The sequence below is a fragment of the Lactuca saligna genome, chromosome 7 (assembly GCF_052625555.1).
Source record: "Lactuca saligna cultivar CGN05327 chromosome 7, ASM5262555v1, whole genome shotgun sequence".
NCBI classification, from domain to species: Eukaryota; Viridiplantae; Streptophyta; class Magnoliopsida; order Asterales; family Asteraceae; genus Lactuca; species Lactuca saligna.
Window position 1 is genome coordinate 173,559,576 of NC_136423.1, and position 25,422 is coordinate 173,584,997.

Sequence of the window (25,422 nt, forward strand, 5' to 3'; positions counted from 1 at the left end):
CACCCTACATACACATACATAAACTTGTAAGAATGCCATGGACTCCCCCAGGGTCTTACACCATCGTGGCATGGGCTACCTCACATGGTCTTTACCTATAATTTCGTATAATCACAAGCATACCACTTAGCACAAAGCTAACTATCATACCACATATCTCTATAAAACGCTAGTGTACCACATAACATAGAATGGACCGACCTTGGTGCATTAGACCCATTAGTATGGTAAGGAGACTCACCTCTCGAACGCTAAACTGAAAAACTGAAATCAGATATTTCCCACACATTGCTCCTTCTCAATTGCCTATAATCAACAAGTGACTTACTTGTCACAACCCCAAAATTACCCTCAAAGTCAACCCTGGTCAACCTTCGCCAAAGTCAAGGTCAACAATCCATGATGACCTCAACTCGTCGAGTACAACTAGTAACTCATCGAGTTTAGTCGTGTTGGTCATCCACTCGCTGAGTCACCTGTGTAACTCACCGAGTCCCTCTCAAAACTCATGAGGCCAAAACCTCCTAAACATAAAACTCATGACAACCGAAAACCCTGAACCAAAAACAAGTAAACCCTACTCGACTTGTCGATTCAGCCAAGGGACTCGATGAGTTCCTTCAGTCTTCCCCAAGATCGGCATTTCTAGTGGGATCTAGGGTCCTAAACTTCAGATCCAACTTCTCCTAGTGAAGATACAATGTAAAGTTGCAAACTTTACGTGCATGCAAGGTCCTCCTAGGCTAAATATCCAAAACAAGGCTTCATACAAGGTTCTTGTGCATGGAAAGAGGCTAAACTGCATAAAGGGAGCAACGTTATGCAATTGGGGACCTAAAGAGGTCCAGATATGGGACCATATCCTTGTGATAAGTCCAGATCCATGCTTGACTCCATTTTTCCCCAAAAATGGTCATTCACTTCCAAGAAAGGAAATCTAAACAACTAGAGGTCAAGGTCACGATTTTATACCTTAGGATGATGGCCAATACGACGTAGATGTTGGATCTACAGTCCCTCTCCTGTTTCCTTCTTCTTTAAGCTCCAAAACCCTTCATCAATGCTTCAAAACGGCTCACAGAGGCTCTTTCTCTCACTCAAGATGGGTTCATGGCCGAAAACTCTCTTCTAGGGTATAAAGCTGCTAAGGGAGGTCACAAGGATCGGTTATGTCCTTTAAATAGGGTGCAAACCCTTAAAAATTATGGTTTCTTTTAACAGCTCCTACTTGCCAAGTCAGGCCTTATGACTCGTCGAGTAGGTCCCGATCCAGCCTCCAACCATAAATGAAACCTCTACTCGATGAGTTGGACCCCCAAATCACCTAATCGTTGTACCAAAACCCTAAAACTTGATAACTCAAGTAATACCTGGAACAGGTGTTACAAGTCTCCCCTACTTGAACTAGAATTTGTCCTCGAAGTCTGCTGGTCCAAACAAATCCGAGTAGTGATATCGTATTTCCTCCTTTAGCTCCCATGTCCATTCAAAGCCCCTTCGATGCTACCATTGCACCTTTACCAGCCTTACTTCCTTATTCTGAAGAACCTTGGTCTTCCTATCAAGAATGGTAATAGGCTTCTCGATATAGTTCAGACTCTCATCCACCTGAATTTCGTTCAGCGAGACGACCGCGGCCTCGTCACTGACACACTTCCAAAGCTACAACACATGGAAGGTGTTGTGAATTTGGCTAAGCTCATCCAGCAAATCCAAGCAGTAGGTGACTTTACCCACCCGGGCCGAAATGCTGAATGGCCCAATATATCGGGGCCCTAGCTTTCCCCTCTTTCGAAACCTAATAATCCATTTCCATGGTGATGACTTTTACAATATGAAATCCCCTACTTGGAACTCAAGATACGATCTCTGCTGATCAGCAAATCTTTTTTGACAGCTCTACGCGACCTACAATCAGTCGTGTACCTGTTGAATAAGTATGGTAGTCTTGAGCACTAATTCAGTGCTCCCCATTACCTGGTGTCCAACCTTTTCCCAGCTACACATCCGCCCATACAACATCTCAAATGGTGGTCGATTGATACTAGCATGGTAGTTGTTATTGTATGAAAACTCTACCACTGGGAGATATGTATCCCAACTTCCCCTAAAATCCAACACACAAACATGCAACATATATTCCAGAGTTTGGATCGTTCTCTCACTCTGCCCATCTGTCTGGGGTGGTATGTTGTACCAAAATGCAGTTGAGTGCCCAGTTCCTCGTGGAACTTCTTACAGAAACTGGATGTAAACCGAACATCTCGATCAGAGACTACCAATATTAGCACCTCGTGCCTAGCCACCACCTCTCGCACATGGATATCCGCCAACTTCTCAGCAAATATACTCTTAGAAATTGGGATCCACACCCCTCTCCGTCCTTGGTAACTTCGTAATGAAGTCCATAGTGATCTCTTCCCACTTCTACATGGGAATAGGTAGCGGCTGAACCTTAACGCGAGGCTACTGATGCTCATCCTAGACTTTCTTGCAGGTCAAGCACCTCTCCACAAACCAAGCGATCTCTCACTTCATGCAGGGCCACCAATAACCCAGTCTTAAGTCCTTATACATTTTCATAGCCCATGGATGTATAGAGAACTTGTAATTGTGTGCCTCCTCTAATATCTTCTGTCTCATACCTCCCGTCACCTGCAACCACACCTGGCCATACTGTGTCAAGAGACATCGGATTTCCTTAACAAACAAAGGATACTACCCCCGAATCCACTTAATTTTCCAATTTTCCTTCTTCACTCCTCGACCTGGGCCTCCTTGATCATATCCAACAATGGAGAGATCACCGTCATTCTCATACAAACACTCCTAATCGGGGAACCCACCACATTGCGGCTAAACGCATCACCTACCACGTTGTCTTTCCCGATGTGGTACAAGATCTCGCAGTCATAATCCTTCAGGACATCCAACCACCTCCTATTCCGCATGTTGATATTTTGCTGATCCATCAGGTACTTCAAGTTCTTGTGATCGGTATAGATGGTGCACCTCACTCCATAGAAGTAGTGCCTCCAAATCTTGAGGGAAAACACCACTACCCCCAATTCTAGGTCGTGAGTGGTAATTCACCTCGTGAGGCTTCAACTGCCTCGAGGCGTAGGCTATCACATTCGCCCTCTGCATCAATACTACTCCTAACCCTGAAATCGATGCATAGCAGTACACCACTAAATCATCTAACCCCTCAAGCAATACTAAAATCGGAGCCTCTCATAATCTCCGTCTTAGGGTCTCAAACGCCACCTGCTGATCTGTGCCCCACCGAAATATGACATTCTTCTTGGTCAATCGGGTCAGTGGCACATTAATCTGGGATAAATCATCGATAAATCTCCGATAATAGCCCGCTAAACCCAAAAAGCTACGAATCTCGAAAGCATTCTTCAGTACTTCCCGTCGCATTACTGCCTCAAACTTGGCTGGGTCAATCGAAATGCCCTCCTGGTTGATGATGTGCTCATTTGGAAGTACACTTTAATTTTACCATACTTTCCGATGGAGTTGAAGGGGTTTTTGGAAGGACATATCAGCCGTATTTTAAGAATTCGGCGAAGTGAAGGATTGGTTAGAAACTATCCCTAAAACAATATAAATATGCAACAAGAAGTAGCAATCTTTTACGATGGAGAGAATGTAACGACTAGGAAACTTCTTGATTCTCAAGGGCCACTCACAAAGAAAGCACTGGTAGTAATCAAGGAGCTAATCGAGGAATTCTCAAAGCATTCAATAGAATATCATAACCCTTGACAAGATGTAACTAGGAGAATTATTAATTAAAAATATATAAAAATTAACAAATAAATAGTAGGCCTAAAATCAATAATAATATAACAAGGTGTTGGTCTCAAGGAGTTAATTGTCACAATTTTAGAAGTTGGACATTAAAAGTGTAAGTTCTGGAGTGGTTTGTAAATATTTATGAGGGCAAGGACTGCTTGGTAAATTATTGGGACTTAATTTGAATAGATTTTAAAGGCTAAGGGGCTGAATGGTAATATATGGACTTCATTTGAAAATAACTTATAGAGGAGGGGTTGTTTGGTAAGTTTTGGACCTAAAATGAAATGAATTTATAGAATCAGGGGCAAAAGGGTAAATGTTGGATTAAAGTTGAAGAAGATCTAGTGAGGAGGGACTGATCTTGTAAAAAAAACGCTCAAATGTTGAAAGAAGCACGGGTTATACTCGTCACTCCTTCCATCCCATTATTTTGGAGACACAAAACAGTAACCATACAATTATATTGCAGCTGCCAACTTGTAATATCTTCATCCACCGCCTAGTCGAGATCGACTGCCACAACCGTTGCCGGTGAAGCCATGATCAGTCGAGCACTTTTCTGCGATGCCAGTGCCAACAAAGCTGGAAGCCCCTAGCCAAATCTCGCACGTTATCGTCGTCGATGAATGCAAGGATCGACGAGTTCGTGGTCTCCGTTGCTTCTCCCTTCCCCGGTGTTGTGTTCCTTCGTTTTTCTGCCATTTCCCGAGTCCCTTCTCCATCGCTGCCATGCGGTTATTTTGAAGTTGCTAGCGACTCTGGCCGCTTCCTGCCACCACGATGGTGACTGTGTTCATGCGTGTTTCAATGGATTTTGTGTAGGTGTGCATTGTTGTTGCATTTTGATTATGTATGTGTTCTTTTTTTGGCCGAAAATCCACTACCACCACTGTGAGGTGGTGGCTACCACCGCTTCACCACCAACAGTCGACGTGTGGTGGTGGTTATGTGTGTATGTTGTGATTTTATGAGTATGTTTAGTAGAATGGGACTTCTTTAAACATTTTTTGGTGGAAGGATTGAACGAAAAACCATCACTACCACCGTAAGGTGGTGGCTGCCGCTGTGTGCCGCCATCGACCACCACCGCCGAGGTAGTAGTGGGTGGTGCTCGACCTAATGAAGCCCTAATTTTGGAAAATGTTAGTTTGGATTTCCGAGACTCGCGTCTGGACCAGTAGACTGAAGTTATGATTTATGCCGATTCCATTGTATGTTGACCTAGTAGATTGACAGACTTAATGGATTAAGTCCTTAATAGGTTAAGTGTTTTTAATTAACCCTGATCGTCATTTCATGTTAAAATCCTAATTATGTTGGGTTTGAGTTGGGCCTAGATGTTTGGACTATTGATGGGCCATCCAATAACAAGCATATGGACTAGAATATTTGGATGGGCTTTAGGATAAGGCCTATGTGTGGGGTTTGGGCCTAATTTGGAAAATTGGGCCATAGATGAGCCATAATCGGTCCTTGATGATTATGAGATATTGGACCATCAGAATGCCAAGTGTTGGATCAAGAATAAATGGTTGGGCCTTAAGGTGAGACCATGTACAAGTTAGGGCCTAATATGGAAAATTGGACCATATGTTAGGTCTTGGTTGATTATTTGACTTTTGGGCCTTTAGACTATGAGTTGGGCCTTGGTTTTGAATATGTTAAGGGTAAATGATCCTTTTACCCCAAGTGTGTATTTATGGTCATGCTTTTAAACCCAAATAGTTAATTAGATTTTCTTTGACGATTGACAGTTAGGGGACTTGTCTGCCAATAGCTAGGGAATTATCTACGGGACTTCAGCAGTGCGAGATGAGTTTTCCTCCTGTAAAACGGGTCGAAGGCACCAAGTCTGACCCACATATGTATGATTAGTAGCCAAGTTTGGGCGAGGCCCATATCTCCCACTTAGTCGAGTGTGGGCGGGGCTCGTATCTGATAACTTTATTTGAGTATGGATATCCATGACTGATTGATAGATTTAGTTATACTTGTTGTATGTGTGATACTTGTATGTATGTTTAGTAGCTGAGTGTGGGCGGGGTCCGTATCTCATAGCAGCCGAGTGGGGGCAGGGCCTGTATCTCATAGCCAGCGAAGTGTGGGCGGGACCCGTATCTCGTAGTTAGCGGACTGTGCGCGGGGCCCGAATCTCCTAGACAGTGGATTGTCGCCGGGGCCCGAATCTCCATGAGAGTGGGCGGGGCATGTATCTCCTAGTTGCATGTATGTGTATGGTATGTGGTAGTTTGGGGAGACTCACTAAGCTTTGTGCTTACAGTATTCAGTTTTGGTTTTAGGTACTTCCGCTAGTAAGGGGAAGAGCTCAAGATGACTACATGACACACGCCACAGTTTTCAGCATGGGAGGATTCAATTTAATATTTTGACATATGATTTTGATACATTGATAGATGATATGAGATTTTGAGATACATGATTTATAATGTTTTCATATTTATGGTTTTGTTATTATGATGTTTGATGAAATATAGTTTTTCCTAAATGATTAAAAACGAAAACTTTGGATCATATTTTTTGGATGTTATAATAAAATGTTTGTGTCATGTATTCAATGCCACACCGTGGGCATCCTTGCTCCTCACCGTGGCACATAGTTTTTCCCAAAAATCTTTAGCCCTAAAGAATAAAAAGTTAAACCATACTAGAACACGGGTGTTACAAAAATATAGATTATTTCGTTATTGAGATGTGGATTAATGGTTCTTGGTGCTGGAATTGGCGCATGGAATTTCGAGGAGGTCAAGAAGAATATGAATTTGTGGAGTTGATTTCGATTCTTGTTGATGTTCATCTCGGTGACCAACCTGATAGACGGGTTTGGCATTTGAATATGGATGGGGATCTCACAATAAACGCTTTAGGAACCATATAGGTAATTTCTTTTACCAGATGGAAATATGTCTACTAGAAAGACTCTTATCCATAGATCGAATTTGATGATAAATGTGTTTGGTGTTCCTTGGGTGCTTTGTACTTTGCATTTTTTTTACAGGTGGAGAAATTGGAGCATCTATTCTCGAAGGGCCAAGTTGTGGCTAGAATTCGGAATGACTTATTTAAAGGGATGGATTCGAGTGCCCTTGATAATGTTGTTGAAATGATCATGTGGATTAATTTGGCTCGGGTGTCTGCTACCAAAAAGGCGGCTTTAGAAATGGTTGCTTTTACCACTTGGTGGATGATTTAGAGTTTCTGAAATGCAATCTTTTGTGACATTAACCGGAAAAAATAGCTATTATTGAGTTTATATGAGTCATTTTTTTGTGGTTACTTAGTAAAAACCGTAAACTTCACATTAATTAGGTTTCTTGGTTATAAAACTAGAATAATATTATTAATTTGAAATTGTTTTTTCTATTGGCTTCTTTCGTGATGTGAGTTTTATAATATGGCGTTGTTCTAGAAAAATTTATATGTTAACGATGCATATTAATCTAACTTGTTTTAAGAAGTGAGATTTTTAGGGGAAATAACGACATGCTTTTAATTTTGTACATTATTCGACAGGATCGGATTAAGGGTAACCTATGTAAATACACACCATAAATACATATAGTAATATAGTATTTGTTGGGTCTAACATGTTCCTTATCTCGCATGCAAGCAAAGGAGTTGTAAGGGTATAAATAACATGCCCCTTTAGTTTTTTCTAAGCTACATGGAGTTGTCCGGTAGTATTTTACAAGCCATGGAATCTAATATCACCAATCACCAGCTTTAAGTTTTACTCAAGTTTTACTCGAATAAATTAGATTTCTTTAAACCAAAATGGTTCTCCCTTCCCCTTTCCATCAAACCTTTTTATGTTTCCTTGAGAAATTAACTTTTTTTAGATAATATAGAACTTCAAGTTGCATGATTTTTAAAGGTTTTCTTTACACGTACAAAACATTAATCACAGATAACCAATGTTGCGATATCTTGACCTAAAATCAATAAGCTTTCACAAGTTACAACGTTGACATATAAAAGTAGTGAATAAATTAAAGCCCCCCTCCCCAACTATGATTCTATAAATAGAGCATTAAGAAGATTTATTCTTATATATAACCAACACAAAGAAAATGGCAAGCAAAAGATGTTTGTTTTTTATCATTTTGGCAACAATTGTTGTTTCGGGTGCCATTACACAAGTGAAAGCTTATACATCCAGTTACTGCAGTCATGACTCCCGTTGCCCGGGTCAATATATCTCATGCCCTTCTGAATGCCCTGAAAGCAACTCTAACGACCCCAACACTAAAGTTTGTCGCATTGATTGCTATTCTCCAAAATGCAAGGCCCAATGCAAACACAGTAAGAATTCCTAAATTGATTTTCTTGTCGTATCGTTCTTAAATTTCTTTTTTATGTTCTAGACAACTATTTGATAAAAACCAATTTGGTGTAGTGTTTAAAAGATGATTTTAGGGTCAAATATAGAAAAAGAAAATAACAATGTGATTTTAGTGATTTTTTTATTATACCATCTTAAGTTAATTTATTCATATTACAGTAATATATTTTAAAAATCTGTTAACTTTTCTTAAGAACACAAACACATACTTACTTTAATTTACTTTGTGTGTCTAGATAAGAATTGAATATTTAACTTTTCTTAAGAACTCAAACAATGTAATGTTGTGTAGAAAATCACATAGATTTTCACTGGAGAAGCCTATGCTCTTCTTCATTCACACGTGTAGAATTAGATAAACCGATGAATGTTAAAACTTAAAAGTCTTTGAATGAATAGTCTTGCTTTCATGTATTCACGCATACAATTACAACCAAAGAAAAAAAGCTATTTCTTTCTCCTATTAATTTCTAATCTATGTCGGACTGCTATTCATCTCTCTTCACTTCCTTCTTTACCAAGATCCAAATAATGAAGTGTGGAAACGCAAAGTAAAAACCGAATACCATAAAAATAAAGTCAAATTTCAATGCTTTTGAGAGTAGAGGGTTGTTCAGTTTTGAATCGTATAATTCGCGATCCAAACAACATCAGGTACAAAGCAATTGCATTTTCGGAATGTCAATTTCACAATCTAAACCGTGATCCCGAGCGAGCCCGGAATGCAATCATACCGCGTTTTGGTATGAGCGATCTGGTACGGAAAACGTGGCATTTTCAGCCAATTATACGACTATGTTCCAAAGTATATTATTTCAAGGAGAAAAAAAAATGAAAATATATTGCTAATATGATGGTAGATCTTTTAAAATAGATTGTGTAAAATAAAAGAAAAGGTAACACGAATGTACTACTATATTACATTAATTAATAAATAAACATATATGTCGCTTTGCAGACAAACCAGAGTGTGACACACCGGGATCTGCATGCTACGACCCACGCTTCATCGGAGGAGACAGCATCGTCTTCTACTTTCACGGCAAGGCCAACGAGCATTTTAGTTTGGTCTCCGATTCAAACCTCCAAATCAACGGACGATTCATCGGCCACCAACCCACCGGCAGAACCAGGCCCTTCACCTGGATCCAAGCCTTGGGTCTCCTTTTCAACTCACACAGTTTCTCCCTGGAAGCAACTAAATCCGCCACCTGGGACGGAGGAATCGACCACCTGAAATTCTCCTACGACGGAGAAGACGTTTCGTTAGCTCTTGGTGGGTTATCGTCATGGAAGTCGCCGGAGGGTGAAATCGTAGTGGAGAGAACCTCTGCGGTGAACAGTGTGATGGTGAACATACCTGGAGTTGTGGAGATTTTGGTGAATGTGGTGCCGGTTACTGCGGAAGATGACAAGATCCACGGCTACAATGTGCCTTCTGATGACTGTTTTGCTCATTTGGAAGTGCAGTTTAAGTTTACCGGGCTTTCGGATGGAGTTGAAGGGGTTTTGGGAAGGACATATCAGCCGGATTTTAAGAATCCGGCGAAGCCAGGGGTTGCTATGGCGGTTGTTGGAGGAGAAGACAAGTATAGAACGACGTCGTTGTTGTCTTCCGATTGTGCAAAATGCATTTACGATTCCAGTAATGTTGAAGAGAAAGAGAATAGTATGATTAAGGACAATGGAACTTTGGATTGTTCTGCCAAGGGATTGTTCCGTGGAAATGGGATTGTTTGCAAGAAATGAGGGGTGAAATGAAGTGAACATCTTCAACGTATTATGAAATAAAATCATCGATTAATAATTTATAAATGCCGTTGTAATGTTCAATATCTCAATGGAAAATGCAATGCAATGTGCAATGTTATCTTGATCGAAAATGAACCAAAATGATGCTATAATTTTATCAACATTTTCATAAAACAGAAGTTTTTAATCTTAACATAAGGCACTGCTACGGTATAAAAACGAGTCACACCAATAAAACTTAAAAAATATATGAACCAAGGAAAATGCCTTAAAGGCTTAATGTATTAGTTTGGTTCAAAAACCGCACGAGACTTTTTTGGAAAATTTGGTGCTGCCTTCGGTCAAGAAACAAGTCATAGAAGTGATTATTAAAGCTGCTTGGTGGTGCATATCACGTTTTCAGAATAAGTTTGTTTTTTACACTCCCAAACCTAAGAGGGATACGATATTTGACGATGTTGTGGTGTTTTTTCTTGGGTTTCTCATAAGAATCATAAATTTCATGTTATGTGGAATTTATGGATCCAAAACCCAACTTCGATCTCTACTTCGTAATTCTTTTTTTGCTCTAGCGTTACAAGAAATGCGGGCATTAGCGGCGACGACTACGGCGCGAAAGATAGCATCTGTCGCCGCTAAAGATAATAGCGGCGACATGTCGCTGCAAAAAGGTCACCGCTAATGCTTCGTCCATATTACCCTGTTAGTCGCCGCTAATATTAATATGTCGCCGCTATTGGTTTCTTGCCTCTAATACCTCTCTGTCGCCACTAAAACACAGTCGCCGCTAATATTAATATGTCGCCGCTATTGGTTTCTCGCCTCTAATACCTCCCTGACTGCTAACTCATAGAAAATCCCAAACTATCTCAGTAAACAAACATCTAATTAACAATTGGAATACTATTCTTGTCTAAGGATCCATACTTAGGGTAAATATCCATTTTATCCTTTACCTAGTTGGGTCAAGACCCAAGTTCAAATCTTCGATCCAAAATGCCTAAATTATTTCAAGACCCATAATTGACCCAATTTTTCAAATTGGGCCCGACTCCTTATTGGACCTTATCCTAAGGTCCAACTCCCAAATCAACCCAAAACACTCATATCTAGAAATCCAAAGAGAATCCAAGTATCTAAGCCCAAAATGGCAGTCCACTCAAAAAGCCGAAAACTGCAAGCCCACAGACTAAGTACGCTTGGCATACACATAATGAGGTTTGTACGTTGTACGTACCGGCTGGTACGCCCAGTGTACTCCCCTGCTAAGCCCATTCTCCCATTAAGTTCTTAATACTTTCAGATAACACCCCAAAACAGAGATCTGACCTTATTGAGTTGAGAAAACACGTAAAGTTGCTAACTTTACATTCATGCAATGCTAAACAAGGCTCTTTAGCTTAAAACCGGCTTAATACATGAGTTAATGCTTGCATGAGACTCTTAACTTCATAAAGATGGCACCTTTATGCATGAGGAGGCCATGAAAGCCTAGATCTAAAAGGATAAGTCTTTTGGGACGTCCTAGTCCAATCATCCACCCAACCATGGCTTAAAACATAACAAATTGACCCCAAAAGAGATTTAAGCGACTAGTATTCAAGATAAGAACTTGATGCCTTACAATCCTTGCAAAATATGTAGAGGTTATGGATCTTCAATATCCCACCAAGCTATGGACTTCACTTCCTTCTAGGGTTTTTCAAATATGGATCAAAAGACACCAACTTTTACTTCAAAAGCTCAAGATGCAAGATGGGGGGCTAAAAGGTACATTTAGAGTTTTCTATAGGGTGAGGGACATGAAATAAGGCCAAGTCTAAAAGTTAAGGATGAATTTATAGGGTGCAACAACCCACATTAGGGGTTTCTAAATCCATGCGTACGCCCAGCCTACGTTCCTGAAGTCCAGGTCTGTTCTCTAGCCAGTACGCTAAGCGTACAATATGGGTATACCCCGCATACTAGCTGCAATGGTCAAAATGCGCTAAGCGTACCATATGGGTATACCCCGTGTACTAGCTGCAAGGGTCAAAATGCTCAATTCTAAGGTTTGAGGGGAAAAGGGAAACTTACCAAAAATCGGGGTGCTACAAATCTCCATCACTTGACTCAGACTTCATCCTCGAAGTCCGCTTAAATCATCCAAAAAAATACGGTCCAAATATTTCATTTTTTAATTATTAATTAAACCCTAGTTATCAAATCATCACATAAAAGTCATACGTCATTGTTTCTCAAAACATCATAAAACTCTCTCAAACATATCAGATTAAAAACATCCCAGCCTAAAATCAAGGTGTGTGCACTGCAGTCATCCCAAGCTCTTCCCTTTGCTACCAGAAGTACCTGAAACCAAAACTGAGAACTATAAGCACGAAACTTAGTGACTCTCCCCAAACTACCACATACCTTATACATAATCACATAATCACAAAATCACTTAATAACATAACATGGGACTTGCCCACTACATCGGGCCCCACACAGCATCGGGCCCCTCCCGACATTGAGAAAATATTGGTATACATATAATCATATCAACAAATACATAAACGATCACATAACATAAACATATAAACATTCCTCGGGCCCTACCCGACATCGGACTAAAATCCGGAAGCATACAAACATTCCTCGGGCTTTCCCCAGCAACAGACTGAAGTCCGGAAACATATGAAACAAGCACATGCAAGAATCACGAAGACATCAACCATACACACATTCCTCAAGCTTTTCTCGACATCAGACCGAAGTTCGGAAACATATAAACCTACATCGGCCACTTCCAGGCATCGGACCTTAGTCCGGAATATACTAACATACAAAAACGGACCGACATTAGTGACTTCAACCCATTCCTACAGGAGGAAACTCATCTCACAGAGCTGAATGCGAAATCTCATCGTAAGGAATCTCTAACGGCTGCTCCAACGACTCCCCAACCATCATTATCACAATAACACTTAGTCAAAATCTAATAATCATTTTTAGGGTAAAAATGAACATTTTACCCCTTGGTCTAATTTAGACCATATCCTAGGCCCAATTCCATCTAATTTTTCCAAGCCCACAAATGGCCCACTTAAGGCCTACTAATGGCCCACATTTCTAAATTAGGCCCAACTCCTCAAATTGGCCTTCGCTTAAGCCCAAACATAACCTTAGCCCAATAATTGATTCCTGATGGCCCACTAAGGCCTAGAAGCTAAGAAGTCCAAAGATTGGCCCAAACCGAAGCCCAAATGACGTGGAGCCCAAAATCAGCGAGTACGTAGGTCATACTCCTCTGTACGCTAAGCGTACAGGCTACACGCCCTGTACGCTAAGTGTACTAGCTTGTACTCCCAACGTATTAAGCCATAAACTTCAATAAGGCTTAATCCATTAAGACCTTAAGCTCCAAACACAGATCTGAGTCCACTAGAGTGTCTTAATTCATAAATTCGATTACTTGGTGGCTTGCAACCCACCAAATGGACCCAAACTTGAAATATGACGACTAACTTCCATGGAAATGGCTAGAACTCATGCATGACCACAAAGGGACCTTAAAGATTGAAACTTTGTTGTTCTTGGGGCTCATATAACGCTAGAAGTTGTCTTAATGGGATAAAGGTCAGACTTGCTTCCTGTCTTCGGAAAGAAAGAGCGCGATATTGGTGAGAGGAGGTAGGACATGCCTTGGCAGGTGAGGCGATTGAGTCTAAGACTTGGATGATTGTGTGACTAGATTTCGAGCCGAGTTTGCACTGGTAATTGAGGTACAACAGCTGGCGAAGGAGTTATAGAACCTTTTCCAGACTACTGAGATGATGGATGAGATCACCAATATGTTCCGTGAGAGGGCGTTGTTGGTTCGCAGTATGTGGCGGATGAAGAGAAGAAGAAGGTGAGATACCATGATATGTTAAAGAGTGATGTTCAGCAGTTTGTGAGTTGATCTAGTTGCAAGACACTATATTATATGATTGTGTGAGCTAGAGAGAGGTAGATTTATCTAGAGAAAGAATTTTCATAGAGTAAGGATGTTAATGACAAAATTATGAAGACCGTAAGGGTCTATTTATAGCTGAGTAATCTTGCAGAGAAAGCATGTTTGAATTAATTAAATAATTAGATTTAATCCTAATTCAAATACATGCCTTATCAATACCTGTAGATGAAAATCCTTTAAGAGCATATTCCTTCAATTTTTCCATCCCTCTCTAGGGTTCCAAAATATTCCAATTTCACAACTATTGAGCAATTAATATTCACTCCTTGTACCTTTAAATAATTTTATGATTAATTTTAATTAATTCAAAATTAATTGTAACATGTTTCTAATTAATTTATTAAGCTATGATAAATAATAAAATATTTATCTCACTCTCTTAAATCTTTTTTAGCTATTTTAGCTCTTGAGGGCGACCCTACAAAGACTTTGTTATTATTCCCAAAGTTATACCAGTTAGTTATGACATTAAGCATCCATTTATTTCCAACATATCTTAATAGATAAAGTTTTCAACTTTACCCCTGCCTTTGAATCATTCAAATCCAATAAGAAACCTAACTCAAAATGAGTCCCAAAAAGACTTCCTTTCTTGCATGGCTCAAAAGGAACCCCAAACATACACTCCAAAGGTCTTCGAATGTCCAGACATCCAATAATTACAAGTCTAATGTTCTGGAATTCTATAAACTCCAAAGCTTCTAGCATAAGGGACCAAAGAGACCCAAAAACACATCTACATCCTAGTTCTTAACATGATCACATATAAATCAAGGATCGTGATCACTTATAGAGGTCCAGAATGAGGTTAGGAAGTTGAATCTACTATAAATCTAGCTTATTGAACATAAAAGCTACTTGTTTAGCCACATAAGCTCATCAAACACACCTCCAATGAACATGAAGGATAAAAAGAGGATAAGGTTTAGATGAGAGAATATTATTTAGGGTTGGAGGCTAATAAATGACACAACCCTTGGAAAATTTGCCTTTAAATAGGCCCAAAACCCTAAGCTTCTAGGGTATATCCAAAGAAACCCATTGCACCGCAACTTAATCGTGTCATGCCCCTCAATCCGTTGTGTTACCACTCAAGAAAAACCCAAAAAACTTAAATAATCCAAAAACATATTGGAAGAACAAATGTTACATTTATTCGGCAAAAAATGATAACATCCCAAAAATTATAAGGTAAATTTTTTATTTTTAATTGATCCATAAACACCCTTTATCATTTTAAATCATTCAAAAGCATATCCAAGTAAAAATAGTTATCAGAGTACAATCCCAAAATCACAAAGTGTGGAAACATGGGTGGATGTGTTGTGATCAAGTCAGGCCCTTCCCTTTTGAACCAGAAGGTTAGTGAGTTTCCCAAAATACTGCATACCATACACATATGTTAGCTCAATGCTGTATCGGGTCTATTTTCACCCCCAGGTCTATTTCACCCTCAAGTCTATTTCAACTCATATGCCAGACGAAGGTTATACCATGTCTATTTCACCTCTGAGGTTATTTCACCCCCAAGTTTATTTCAACTCATATGTTAGCACAAGGTTGTACCGAGTCTATTTCACCCTACATAATATATATATATATATATATATATATATATATATATATATATATATATATATATATATATATATATATAGAAAACAGGCACACATGCATACAACACATACAACAGGAGTCACAAATACTACAAGCACATGCAATCCCTAATGTCCTATAGTATAGTAATCAAACTCACCTGAATCACAATGCTGACTAAAAGCTCGCGCAACTTCGCACTGATCACACCTAACAACTCTCACCTCCAAAAGATGGGTGCAAAACACCTCCTAACAATTCACACAAGGCAAACCCTAAGTCTACCTTATAAAAATAAAGATTGACTAATAAGTTAACCCATGCCAAAAGTTAACGCTCAAAGTCAACAGCCAACATTGACTTTAGTCAACCACCACATCGTTACCATCTATGGTCACGCTATGGCCCTCCAGCAACAGTCCATTGTGATATTCCATATTCCCACACCGTGGCGACTTAGTGCTATATCGTGCGCACTAAGTATTCAACAGCTTAATGGATTAAGTTGCCTCCCTTGATCCTAAGGGCTCCAAAGTTTTGATTTGGTTCATACTATTGTTTGAATGGATAAAGTTTCCATCTTTAACCATTAAGAAACCCAAAGAGATCAAGATCTCTAACCTTAGGTCCAAATAAAGCCAAAATCGATAATGTTTTAATCATTAAGCCCTTAATCGGAAAAAGTCCTTAAACCAACTACTCCAGAAGGGTTTCTAAAACTAGATCTATCATAAAGGTGGAAGCTTTATAGACATGTATGTCCAATACATATGTAAGATCCATCTTAGGTAAAAATATGAACCCTAAAGGCCAAAACTAAGGCAAATGATAAGAACTTCCATCAAAGACTAGATCCATAACATATAACACACTTGGGACTCAGGATAGTCATAAAGTTGCCAACTTTATGAGTTCTTTCCGTCTAAACTTGCTCAAACATGAGGAACATTGGTTAATATTCAAGATCTAACCCCCAAATAACATAAAGCAAACAACTTGGATATTTACAAAGGTCCAGAGATAATATGAGGTGACGATAATGTTGATTCCTTGCAAGCTCCACCAAAAGATCATCATCATCTTCTTCTTCTTCTTCTTCTTATTCAAGCCAAGAATGCTCCAAAACGCTCAAGAAGGGATGAAGTCTAGGGTTTTTCTAACATGAAAGAGGGCTTAGAGGCTGATAATGAACCCAAAAATGGGTTTAGAGGGGTTTAAATACGAATGAAACCCTAAAAAATGATGGGCTTAGGCCAAAACAGTTCTCACGTCTTGGAAACTTTTGGCCACGCTGTGGTGGCTCAATAAAATATGTGTTCCATCTATTCAATGTCACACCGTGGGCATCCTTGCTCCACACCATGGCACATAGTTTTTCCTAAGACTCCATCTTTAGCGCTAGATAATAAAAGCTAAATCATACTAGAACACGGGTGTTAAAGAAATATAGATTATTTCGTTATTGAGATGTGGATTGATTTTTCTTGGTGTTGGAATTGGCGTATGGAGTTGAGAGAAGGTCAACAAGAATATGAATTTGTGGAGTTGATCGATTTCGATTCCTACTGATGTTCATCCCGGTGACCAACCTCATAGACGGGTTGGGATTTGAATATGGATGGGGATCTCACAATAAATGCTTTAGGAGCCATATAGGTGATTTTTTTACCAGATGGAAATATATCTACTAGAAAGACTCGTTTTCTCCATAGATCGAATTTAGTGATAAATATGTTTGGTGTTCCTTGGGTACATTGTACTTTGCGTTTTTTTACAAGTGGGGGAATTAGAGCATCTTTTCTTGAAGGGTCAAGTTGTGGCTAAAATTCGGAATGAGTTATTTAAAGGGATGGATTCGAGTGCCCTTGATAGATTTGTAGAAATGATCATGTGGATTAATATGGCTCGGGTGTCTACTACCAAAAAAGGCGGCTTTAGAAACGGTTTTTTTTACCACTTGGTGGATTATTTGGAGTTTCCGAAATGCCATCGTAAACTTCACGTTAATTAGGTTTCTTGGTCACAAAACCAGAATAATACTATTAATTTGAAATTGTTTTTTCTATTGGCTTCTTGGTGATGTGGGTTTTATAATATGGTGTTCTAGAAAATTTTATATGTTAACAATTTAAAGGGATGGATTCGAGTGCCCTTGATAGATTTGTAGAAATGATCATGTGGATTAATATGGCTCGGGTGTCTACTACCAAAAAAGGCGGCTTTAGAAACGGTTTTTTTTACCACTTGGTGGATTATTTGGAGTTTCCGAAATGCCATCGTAAACTTCACGTTAATTAGGTTTCTTGGTCACAAAACCAGAATAATACTATTAATTTGAAATTGTTTTTTCTATTGGCTTCTTGGTGATGTGGGTTTTATAATATGGTGTTCTAGAAAATTTTATATGTTAACAATTTATATTAATCTAACTTGTTTCAAGAATTTTGATGTATAGGGGAAATAACGACATGCATTTAATTTTGTACATTTTTCGACAAGATCAGATTCAGGGTAACCTATGTAAATACACCCAATAGTAATCATAAAAGTGACCATAAATACACATAGTATTTGTTGGGTCTAACATGTTCCTTATCTCGCATGCAAGCAAAGGAGTTTTAAGGGTATAAGATAACATGCCGCTTTTGTTTTTTCTAAGCTACATGGAGTTGTCCAGTAATATTTTACAAGCCATGGAATCTAATATCACCAATCACCAGCTTTAAGTTTTATTGAAGTTTTAGTCGAATAAATTAGATTTCTTTAAACCAAAATGGTTCCCCCTTCCCCTATCCATCAAACCTTTTTATGCTTCCTTGAGAAATTGACTTTTTATGGATAATATACAACTTCAAGTTGCTTGATTTTTAAAGGTTTTCTTTACACGTACAAAACCTTAATCACAGATAACCAATGTTGCGATATCTTGACCTAAAATCAATAAGCTTTCACAAGTTACAACGTTGACATATAGAAGTAGTGAATAAATTAAAGCCCCCATCCCCAACTATGATTCTATAAATAGAGCATTAAGAAGACTTATTCTTATAACCAACACAAAGAAAATGGCAAGCAAAAGATGTTTGTTTTTTATCATTTTGGCAACAATTGTTGTTTCGGGTGCCATTACACAAGTGAAAGCTTATACATCCAGTTACTGCAGTCATGACTCCCGTTGCCCGGGTCAATATATCTCATGCCCTTCTGAATGCCCTGAAAGCAGCTCCAACGACCCCAACACTAAAGTTTGTCGCATTGATTGCTATTCTCCAAAATGCAAGGCCCAATGCAAACACAGTAAGAATTCCTAAATTGAATTTCCTGTCATATCTTTATCAGGGGCGGATGCAGGATTTCATAGTAGGGGTTGCACGGGAAGATTAGGGGTTGCACGATAGTAGAAAAAATAAAAATTTTAAAAAATTTCGAAAATTTTTCCACTGCGACCGGAAAATTTAGGGGTTGCCGGTGCCACCCCGAACCCCCTAAATCCGCCCCTGATCTTTATTATGTTCTAGACAACTATTTGATAAAAACCAACTTGGTATAGTGTTTAAAAGTTCATTCTAGCTAGGGTAAAATATATAAAAAGAAAATAACAATGTGATTTTAGTGATTTTTTATTATGCCATGCATCTTATTTTACTTTATTCATATTACAGTAATATATTTTTTAAAATCTTGTTAACTTTTCTTAAGAACACTAACACATACTTTAATTTACTTTGTGTGTCTATATAAGACTTGAATATTTAACTGGTGTAATGTTGTGTAGAATATCACATAGGTTTTCCAAAGTATATTCTTTCAATTAGGAAAAAAAGTTGAAAATATAATGCTAATTAATAAGATCGTAGATCTTTTAAAATAGATTGTATAAAATAAAAGAAAAAATAACATGAATGTACTATTACATGAATAAATAAACATATATGTTGCTTTATAGACAAACCAGAGTGTGACACACCGGGATCTGCATGCTACGACCCACGCTTCATCGGAGGAGACAGCATCGTCTTCTACTTTCACGGCAAGGCCAACGAGCATTTTAGTTTGGTCTCCGATTCAAACCTCCAAATCAACGGACGATTCATCGGCCACCAACCCACCGGCAGAACCAGGCCCTTCACCTGGATCCAAGCCTTGGGTCTCCTTTTCAACTCACACAGTTTCTCCCTGGAAGCAACTAAATCCGCCACCTGGGACGGAGGAATCGACCACTTGAAATTCTCCTACGATGGAGAAGACGTTTCGTTAGCTCTTGGTGGGTTATCGTCGTGGAAGTCGCCGGAGGGTGAAATCGAAGTGGAGAGAACTTCTGAGGTGAACAGTGTGATGGTGAACATACCTGGAGTTGTGGAGATTTTGGTGAATGTGGTTCCGGTTACAGCGGAAGATGACAAGATCCACGGCTACAATGTGCCTTCTGATGACTGTTTTGCTCATTTGGAAGTGCAGTTTAAGTTTACCGGACTTTCCGATGGAGTTGAAGGGGTTTTGGGAAGGACATATCAGCCGGATTTTAAGAATCCGGCGAAGCCAGGGGTTGCTATGGCGGTTGTGGGAGGAGAAGACAAGTATAGAACGACGTCTTTGTTGTCTTCCGATTGTGCAAACTGCATTTACGATTCCAGTAATGTTGCAGAGAAAGAGAATAGTATGATTAAGGAGTATGGAACATTGGATTGTTCTGCGAAGGGATTATTCCGTGGAAATGGGATTGTTTGCAAGAAATGAGGGATGAAGTGAACTGAAGATCTTCAAAGTATTGTGAAATAATATCATGATAAATAATTAATAAAATCCGTTGGAATGTTCAATATCTCAATGGAAAATGTAATGCAATGTTTCATGTTACTTTATAGAGAAATGAAGCAAAATGATATTTCTTCCATGCCATGTTAATACAGTCTATGTTTTCTTAAAATAATAGCTTAATTTTAAAAATAAATATTCATTTTATCAAAATACCTTTAGTTATTAGTTAACCAACTATTGAAATTAAATACAATAAAAGAATGAAATTAAATGCAAAAAAAAAAAAGATAAAATTATCATTTCATTTAATAAAGTTAGTGATAATTAATGTTTTCTTAATCTGTTTTCTTTTATAGGTAACGATTTTGGAACGGACGGAGTATTATAATTTTATCAATTTTTTATAAAATAAATATTTTTTAATCTTAAACCATAATATGATAAAGTTTAGTGGATTTTATTGATTGAAATTGATACAAGGCATTAGAATCTTACTTCTAACACCTATAAAACTATCATTACATATTGTAATACTACTGGTTTCCACCGTTTTCATTGCCAACCTTAAACATGGATACTAGGAATTGATATTTTAGCTTGAAACTCGATCAATGGATAAAATTGTACTAAGAAAACGCCAAATCGAATTTCCTCATAAAACGGTTTTGAATCCACAAAAGCATTATAAACTCTATTATCCTCTCTATTTCCTTTATTTCTTCCAAACACAAATGATACTTCAAAACCCTACGATGATTTAATCTCAAAACTTTATCTTTATTTCACAAATTAGTCATTCTACTTTACTTAATTTCGTGTATTATCCCAAATGGTATAATATGCCGTTTTCTGTTACTACCCGTCACCTAGTCAAAATACTAAAATTAAGGGCTATTACATAAATGTTTGTAACGTCCTAGAAATTTTGAGTAAAATTTCCATTTTTAAACAATCTGTGGGCATTCAATAAATTGTTCAAAAGATAATCAAGTGTAATGTAATCTCAAACATCATAGTAAATCATAGAATAGTGTGGAATAATACTCTTGGCATGCAGTGCGATCAAGTGGGGTCCTTCTATTTCAAACCAGAAGTACCTGAAACATTCAAAAATAAAATCATAAGCACAGAGTTTAATAAGTTCCCCAAAATACCACATACCATCAGGGTCGATCCTGAGGAATTAAATATCCTCAAAGGTCCAGGACAAGCTAGATAAAAAGGGCCATTGTCGTTATTATAAGTGTGTGTGTATGTGTGTGTGTGTGTCTATATATATATATATATATATATATATATATATATATATATAGAGAGAGAGAGAGAGAGAGAGAATGTGTTAGGTTCAAATGTTTTTACTATCTATTGTGTGCTTGTAGGATTGATTATAGACCAATCATTTTAGTTATTTTAAGAAAGTAATTAATGCATATTAAATGTTGAAGTTCTTATTAATGCTCATTATATCTTTAACATCTAATATGCATTAATTACTTTCTTAAAATAATTAAATGATTGGTTCAGAATCAATCATACATGCACACAATAAAAAGTTAGAACAATATAACCTAACCCTATATATATATATATATATATATATATATATATATATATATATATATATATATAATAAAAAATTAGGCCGTGTACACCCCCCTCCCCCCCCCCCCCCCCCCCCCGCTTCAACGCCTCTCATGCACATCGTACATATTAGTGGGCCTAGCCCTAGGGGTATATTTTAACACATATAATGCAATAATCCAACCATAATCATATAGTCACTTTTGTTGCTTTAGCCCAATTGTAGTCTTTCGTGCCATGATCCAAGCATGGTCTTCCATACAAGTATTGTGATCCTACCACAGTCTTTCATACGAGTGTTCTGATCAGACCACATTCTTTCATGCAATAGCCACAAAGACAATCTAGTAATTTATATAGTATAGTGAGAAAACTTACCTCACTCTTGAAATCGAATAAACCACAGCTTGAAAAGTTGTCAAACTAGTGCTACAACCCACCTAACGAATCACCCAAGGTTAGACCTCATTCTACACTCTAAAACTAGCAATTTAACCAAAAGTCAACCAAGTCAAAATGTCAACGGTCAATAGTCTCCATGTTATAGCCAACAAAGAGTTCAGAAGATGTAAAAAAGGAGTAAAGATGAGTTGTTTACTTAAACTATGCACTAGAGCTCTTCTTCTTCCATTCGAGATTAAAAAATCACCAAAACTTGAAGGGGATTAGGGTTTGGGTCAAGTTTACTTTGGAGGTAATGTAGGTTGAGGGTGGAGAGAACCCTACCTATCATTTCATTTAAATAGGGGTCAAGGCTCGGAAATTTAGGGATTTCCATCACGTTATGGTCATACCATACCCACATGATGGTGTCTAAATGAACACACGATTCATGCAACAATCTCACGTCATGGTAATCCTTCCACCACGTCATGGCCACCCATAAATCTCAAAATTATAAGTGTGAAGGTCATACCAGAAGTTGGGCGTTACAATGTCCATGCACTAATTATCGATTGTTAAGTTATGGAGATTAATTCATCTTATCACTCTTTAGCCACTAGGAAAATCAAGCATAGGGTCTCACTCGTCAGTTCATATATCAGTTATGACATTAAATTTGTCATGGGCTAAATACATCAATTTTCTAGGCTCTATTTTATTGGTATTTTTAGTTCAATTTTTTAGTATTTGCATCCTTGAATTTGTGTAACCTATATTTGTATCAATACATAAGCCATATGGCATAAAACAATAAAATCTATCTCTCGTGTTCGCTATTGGACATAGTCGATCACTCTGTTTGTATGAACCATGTTAAATATCATTTTTTTTTCCATCTTGCATTATTACTATGTTTGAGAAATCGTTTATCAAGTTGATGAAGTACTTTAACCCTAACACCAACGTCTACCATGTAGTTAAATTTCATCTTTATGGGTTTTCCATCTGCAAATATAAACATTTACTCATTCACATGCGGTTTACCATAAAACACCAAATTAACCTTCAATAACATTTTTGACAATTTTTAGGTTAAAACACCAACCCCTAAATTGTTAGCATTACACCTACCCCTTCTTTTAACTCCCACATCATCTCCTTTCCAGGCTTTTATTTCCATATCACCATTATCGCCAACCTCTTCACACTTAATGTCACACCCCCGAACCGAAACAGCGGAAACATCCGTAGGCGGATGACGTCATTGTATAGTATCATAACAATTGAATATAAATGAAACAAAGCATTACACCATTGCATTGAATATTTAATAAGTTTTCATTGTATTCAAATATTGTTTACATGATATCAAATGCATGTGACAAAAATGAATAACGTGATGCGACAACGTCCCATCCACCAAAAACACTTATGGTTACCTGTTTACTGATTTCTTGAGAATACAAGTGATTTTGAAAAGTTTCAACAATTAAGTTTGTGATTTCATAAGCATTTTGTATGAAAATAGTTTGTAACTTTTTCTAGAAAAATGATAGTGTAAACTTCTAGAAAATCCAATATTTTCTTTAAAAATGAACTATAAGTCTTAAATCCCAAGACTAGAAATGTAAGTAAAACTATACTGAAAACTGGTGTTACGAAGTTCTATCTTTAAATAAAACTACTTAAATGTTTGTTAACTCGTAAATCAAATGCTTTGTTGATATCCTATGTGAGTTATTATAATCATACTAATACAACTTCTGGCCTGAAAGACGTGCTGTAACGACGTAAAATTTCAAACCAAAATTTTCAATTTAAAAACAAATTTGACTAAATAAATAAAACACAAAATGTCACAATGTCAAATCATCAATCTCATATCAAAAACTGTTCATATTTCAAAACTCCAGGATCTTCTAAATCATAACTCAATTGTTGATGTGTGTATAATCAGGTCGGCGCCTTCTCGTGATCCTTAGAAGTTCCTGAAACACATAACACATAACACGGTAAGCACAAAGCTTAGTGAGTTCCCCAAAATACCATACATATCACATTAGCCACTCGAGGCTAACTCAATACGACCATTTGGTCAATGTGTTCCAACAAAGACCCTCCGATCCCACCACCTACGAGGACCCTCCGACCCTAACTAAATAAGTTCATAACAATAAGCATAAACCAAAAGGACAAAATGCAAAGTAGCACAATACACAAATAAACACATAAGACATCTCAATCACACAAAGATACCACTCATGGTAAGTATAGTGAGAAGACTTACCTCGTAAGCTAGTAAGTAAAAGTCTCGTGCTCGGAAATCTCGAACTAGCCTTCGCCTAATACATACGATAACCATCTCTAATTAATACTCTATTCGTACACAATTACACCAAAGGTTACTCTTTCTTTCTCTCAAAATCTTGGAATCGGTAAAAGACCATTTTACCCCTCCATGGTCCCCATTACTCATGTTGACAAACCCTAAAGTCAACAGAAGTCAAACTCGAGTCAACAGTCCAAGTTTGACCTGACTCGTTGAGTGCACTCAGCTGACTCGTTGAGTCTACTCGTCCATCAGAAGTCTTCGTGAAGGTCCAGCTCGTCGAGTTAACCCCTAACTCGCCGAGCTACAACATGGCCAACTCATCCGGACAAACCCTAAATGACTCATTGACTCGGCGAGTCCATTCAGACTCTTTTCTCATTCAGATGATTTCAATGCAGAAAACCTTCCCAAACTCTTGATCTAAACTCTTAAGGCTCGTTTATCACATAAATCCACGAGCTTTACGTTTATGTGTGGCACTTAGGGCTTGAAATGCCAAAAACATACTCTATTAAGGGTTTTTCACTCAAGAGCCTTATTATGGTTGAATAAAGCAGGGACTTTTGGACTCTAGGTACCTCATGTGATAACCCGAACCTTTTTCTATTACCATCAGCCGATTTCCGTTAATAAAATTTAAATTTTATTGAGGCCCGTCAGATTCCGTTGGTTTGGAAAATTATTTAGTTATGTGATTAAACTTTATATAATGATCGGTACCAAAACCACGCGAATTTTGAGTTTTCCTTCGAACAAAACAACAGTTCACGGCCTGACTGGAGTTCACGGTCATAAAACCATCTACGATCGTAAACCCGTTTACGGTCGGGGCCAGATGGCCCCCACCACCGACCA

At 38.1% G+C, this 25,422-nt stretch overlaps 2 protein-coding genes across 2 annotated transcripts; both read left to right on the plus strand.

Annotated features, from left to right (window-relative positions):
- The first annotated feature begins 7,879 nt into the window (after positions 1-7,879).
- LOC145005521 (uncharacterized) lies at positions 7,880-10,050 on the plus strand. The gene is made up of 2 exons (XM_078964601.1): positions 7,880-8,127; positions 9,126-10,050. The coding sequence occupies exons 1-2, from the start codon at positions 7,896-7,898 to the stop codon at positions 9,914-9,916; spliced, it is 1,023 nt and encodes a 340-aa protein (XP_078820727.1). The 5' UTR covers positions 7,880-7,895; the 3' UTR covers positions 9,917-10,050.
- An 8,501-nt stretch (positions 10,051-18,551) lies between these two features.
- On the plus strand, positions 18,552-20,404 carry LOC145004179 (uncharacterized). Its single transcript, XM_078963066.1, has 2 exons — positions 18,552-18,809; positions 19,459-20,404. The coding sequence occupies exons 1-2, from the start codon at positions 18,578-18,580 to the stop codon at positions 20,247-20,249; spliced, it is 1,023 nt and encodes a 340-aa protein (XP_078819192.1). The 5' UTR covers positions 18,552-18,577; the 3' UTR covers positions 20,250-20,404.
- The last annotated feature ends 5,018 nt before the right edge of the window (positions 20,405-25,422 follow it).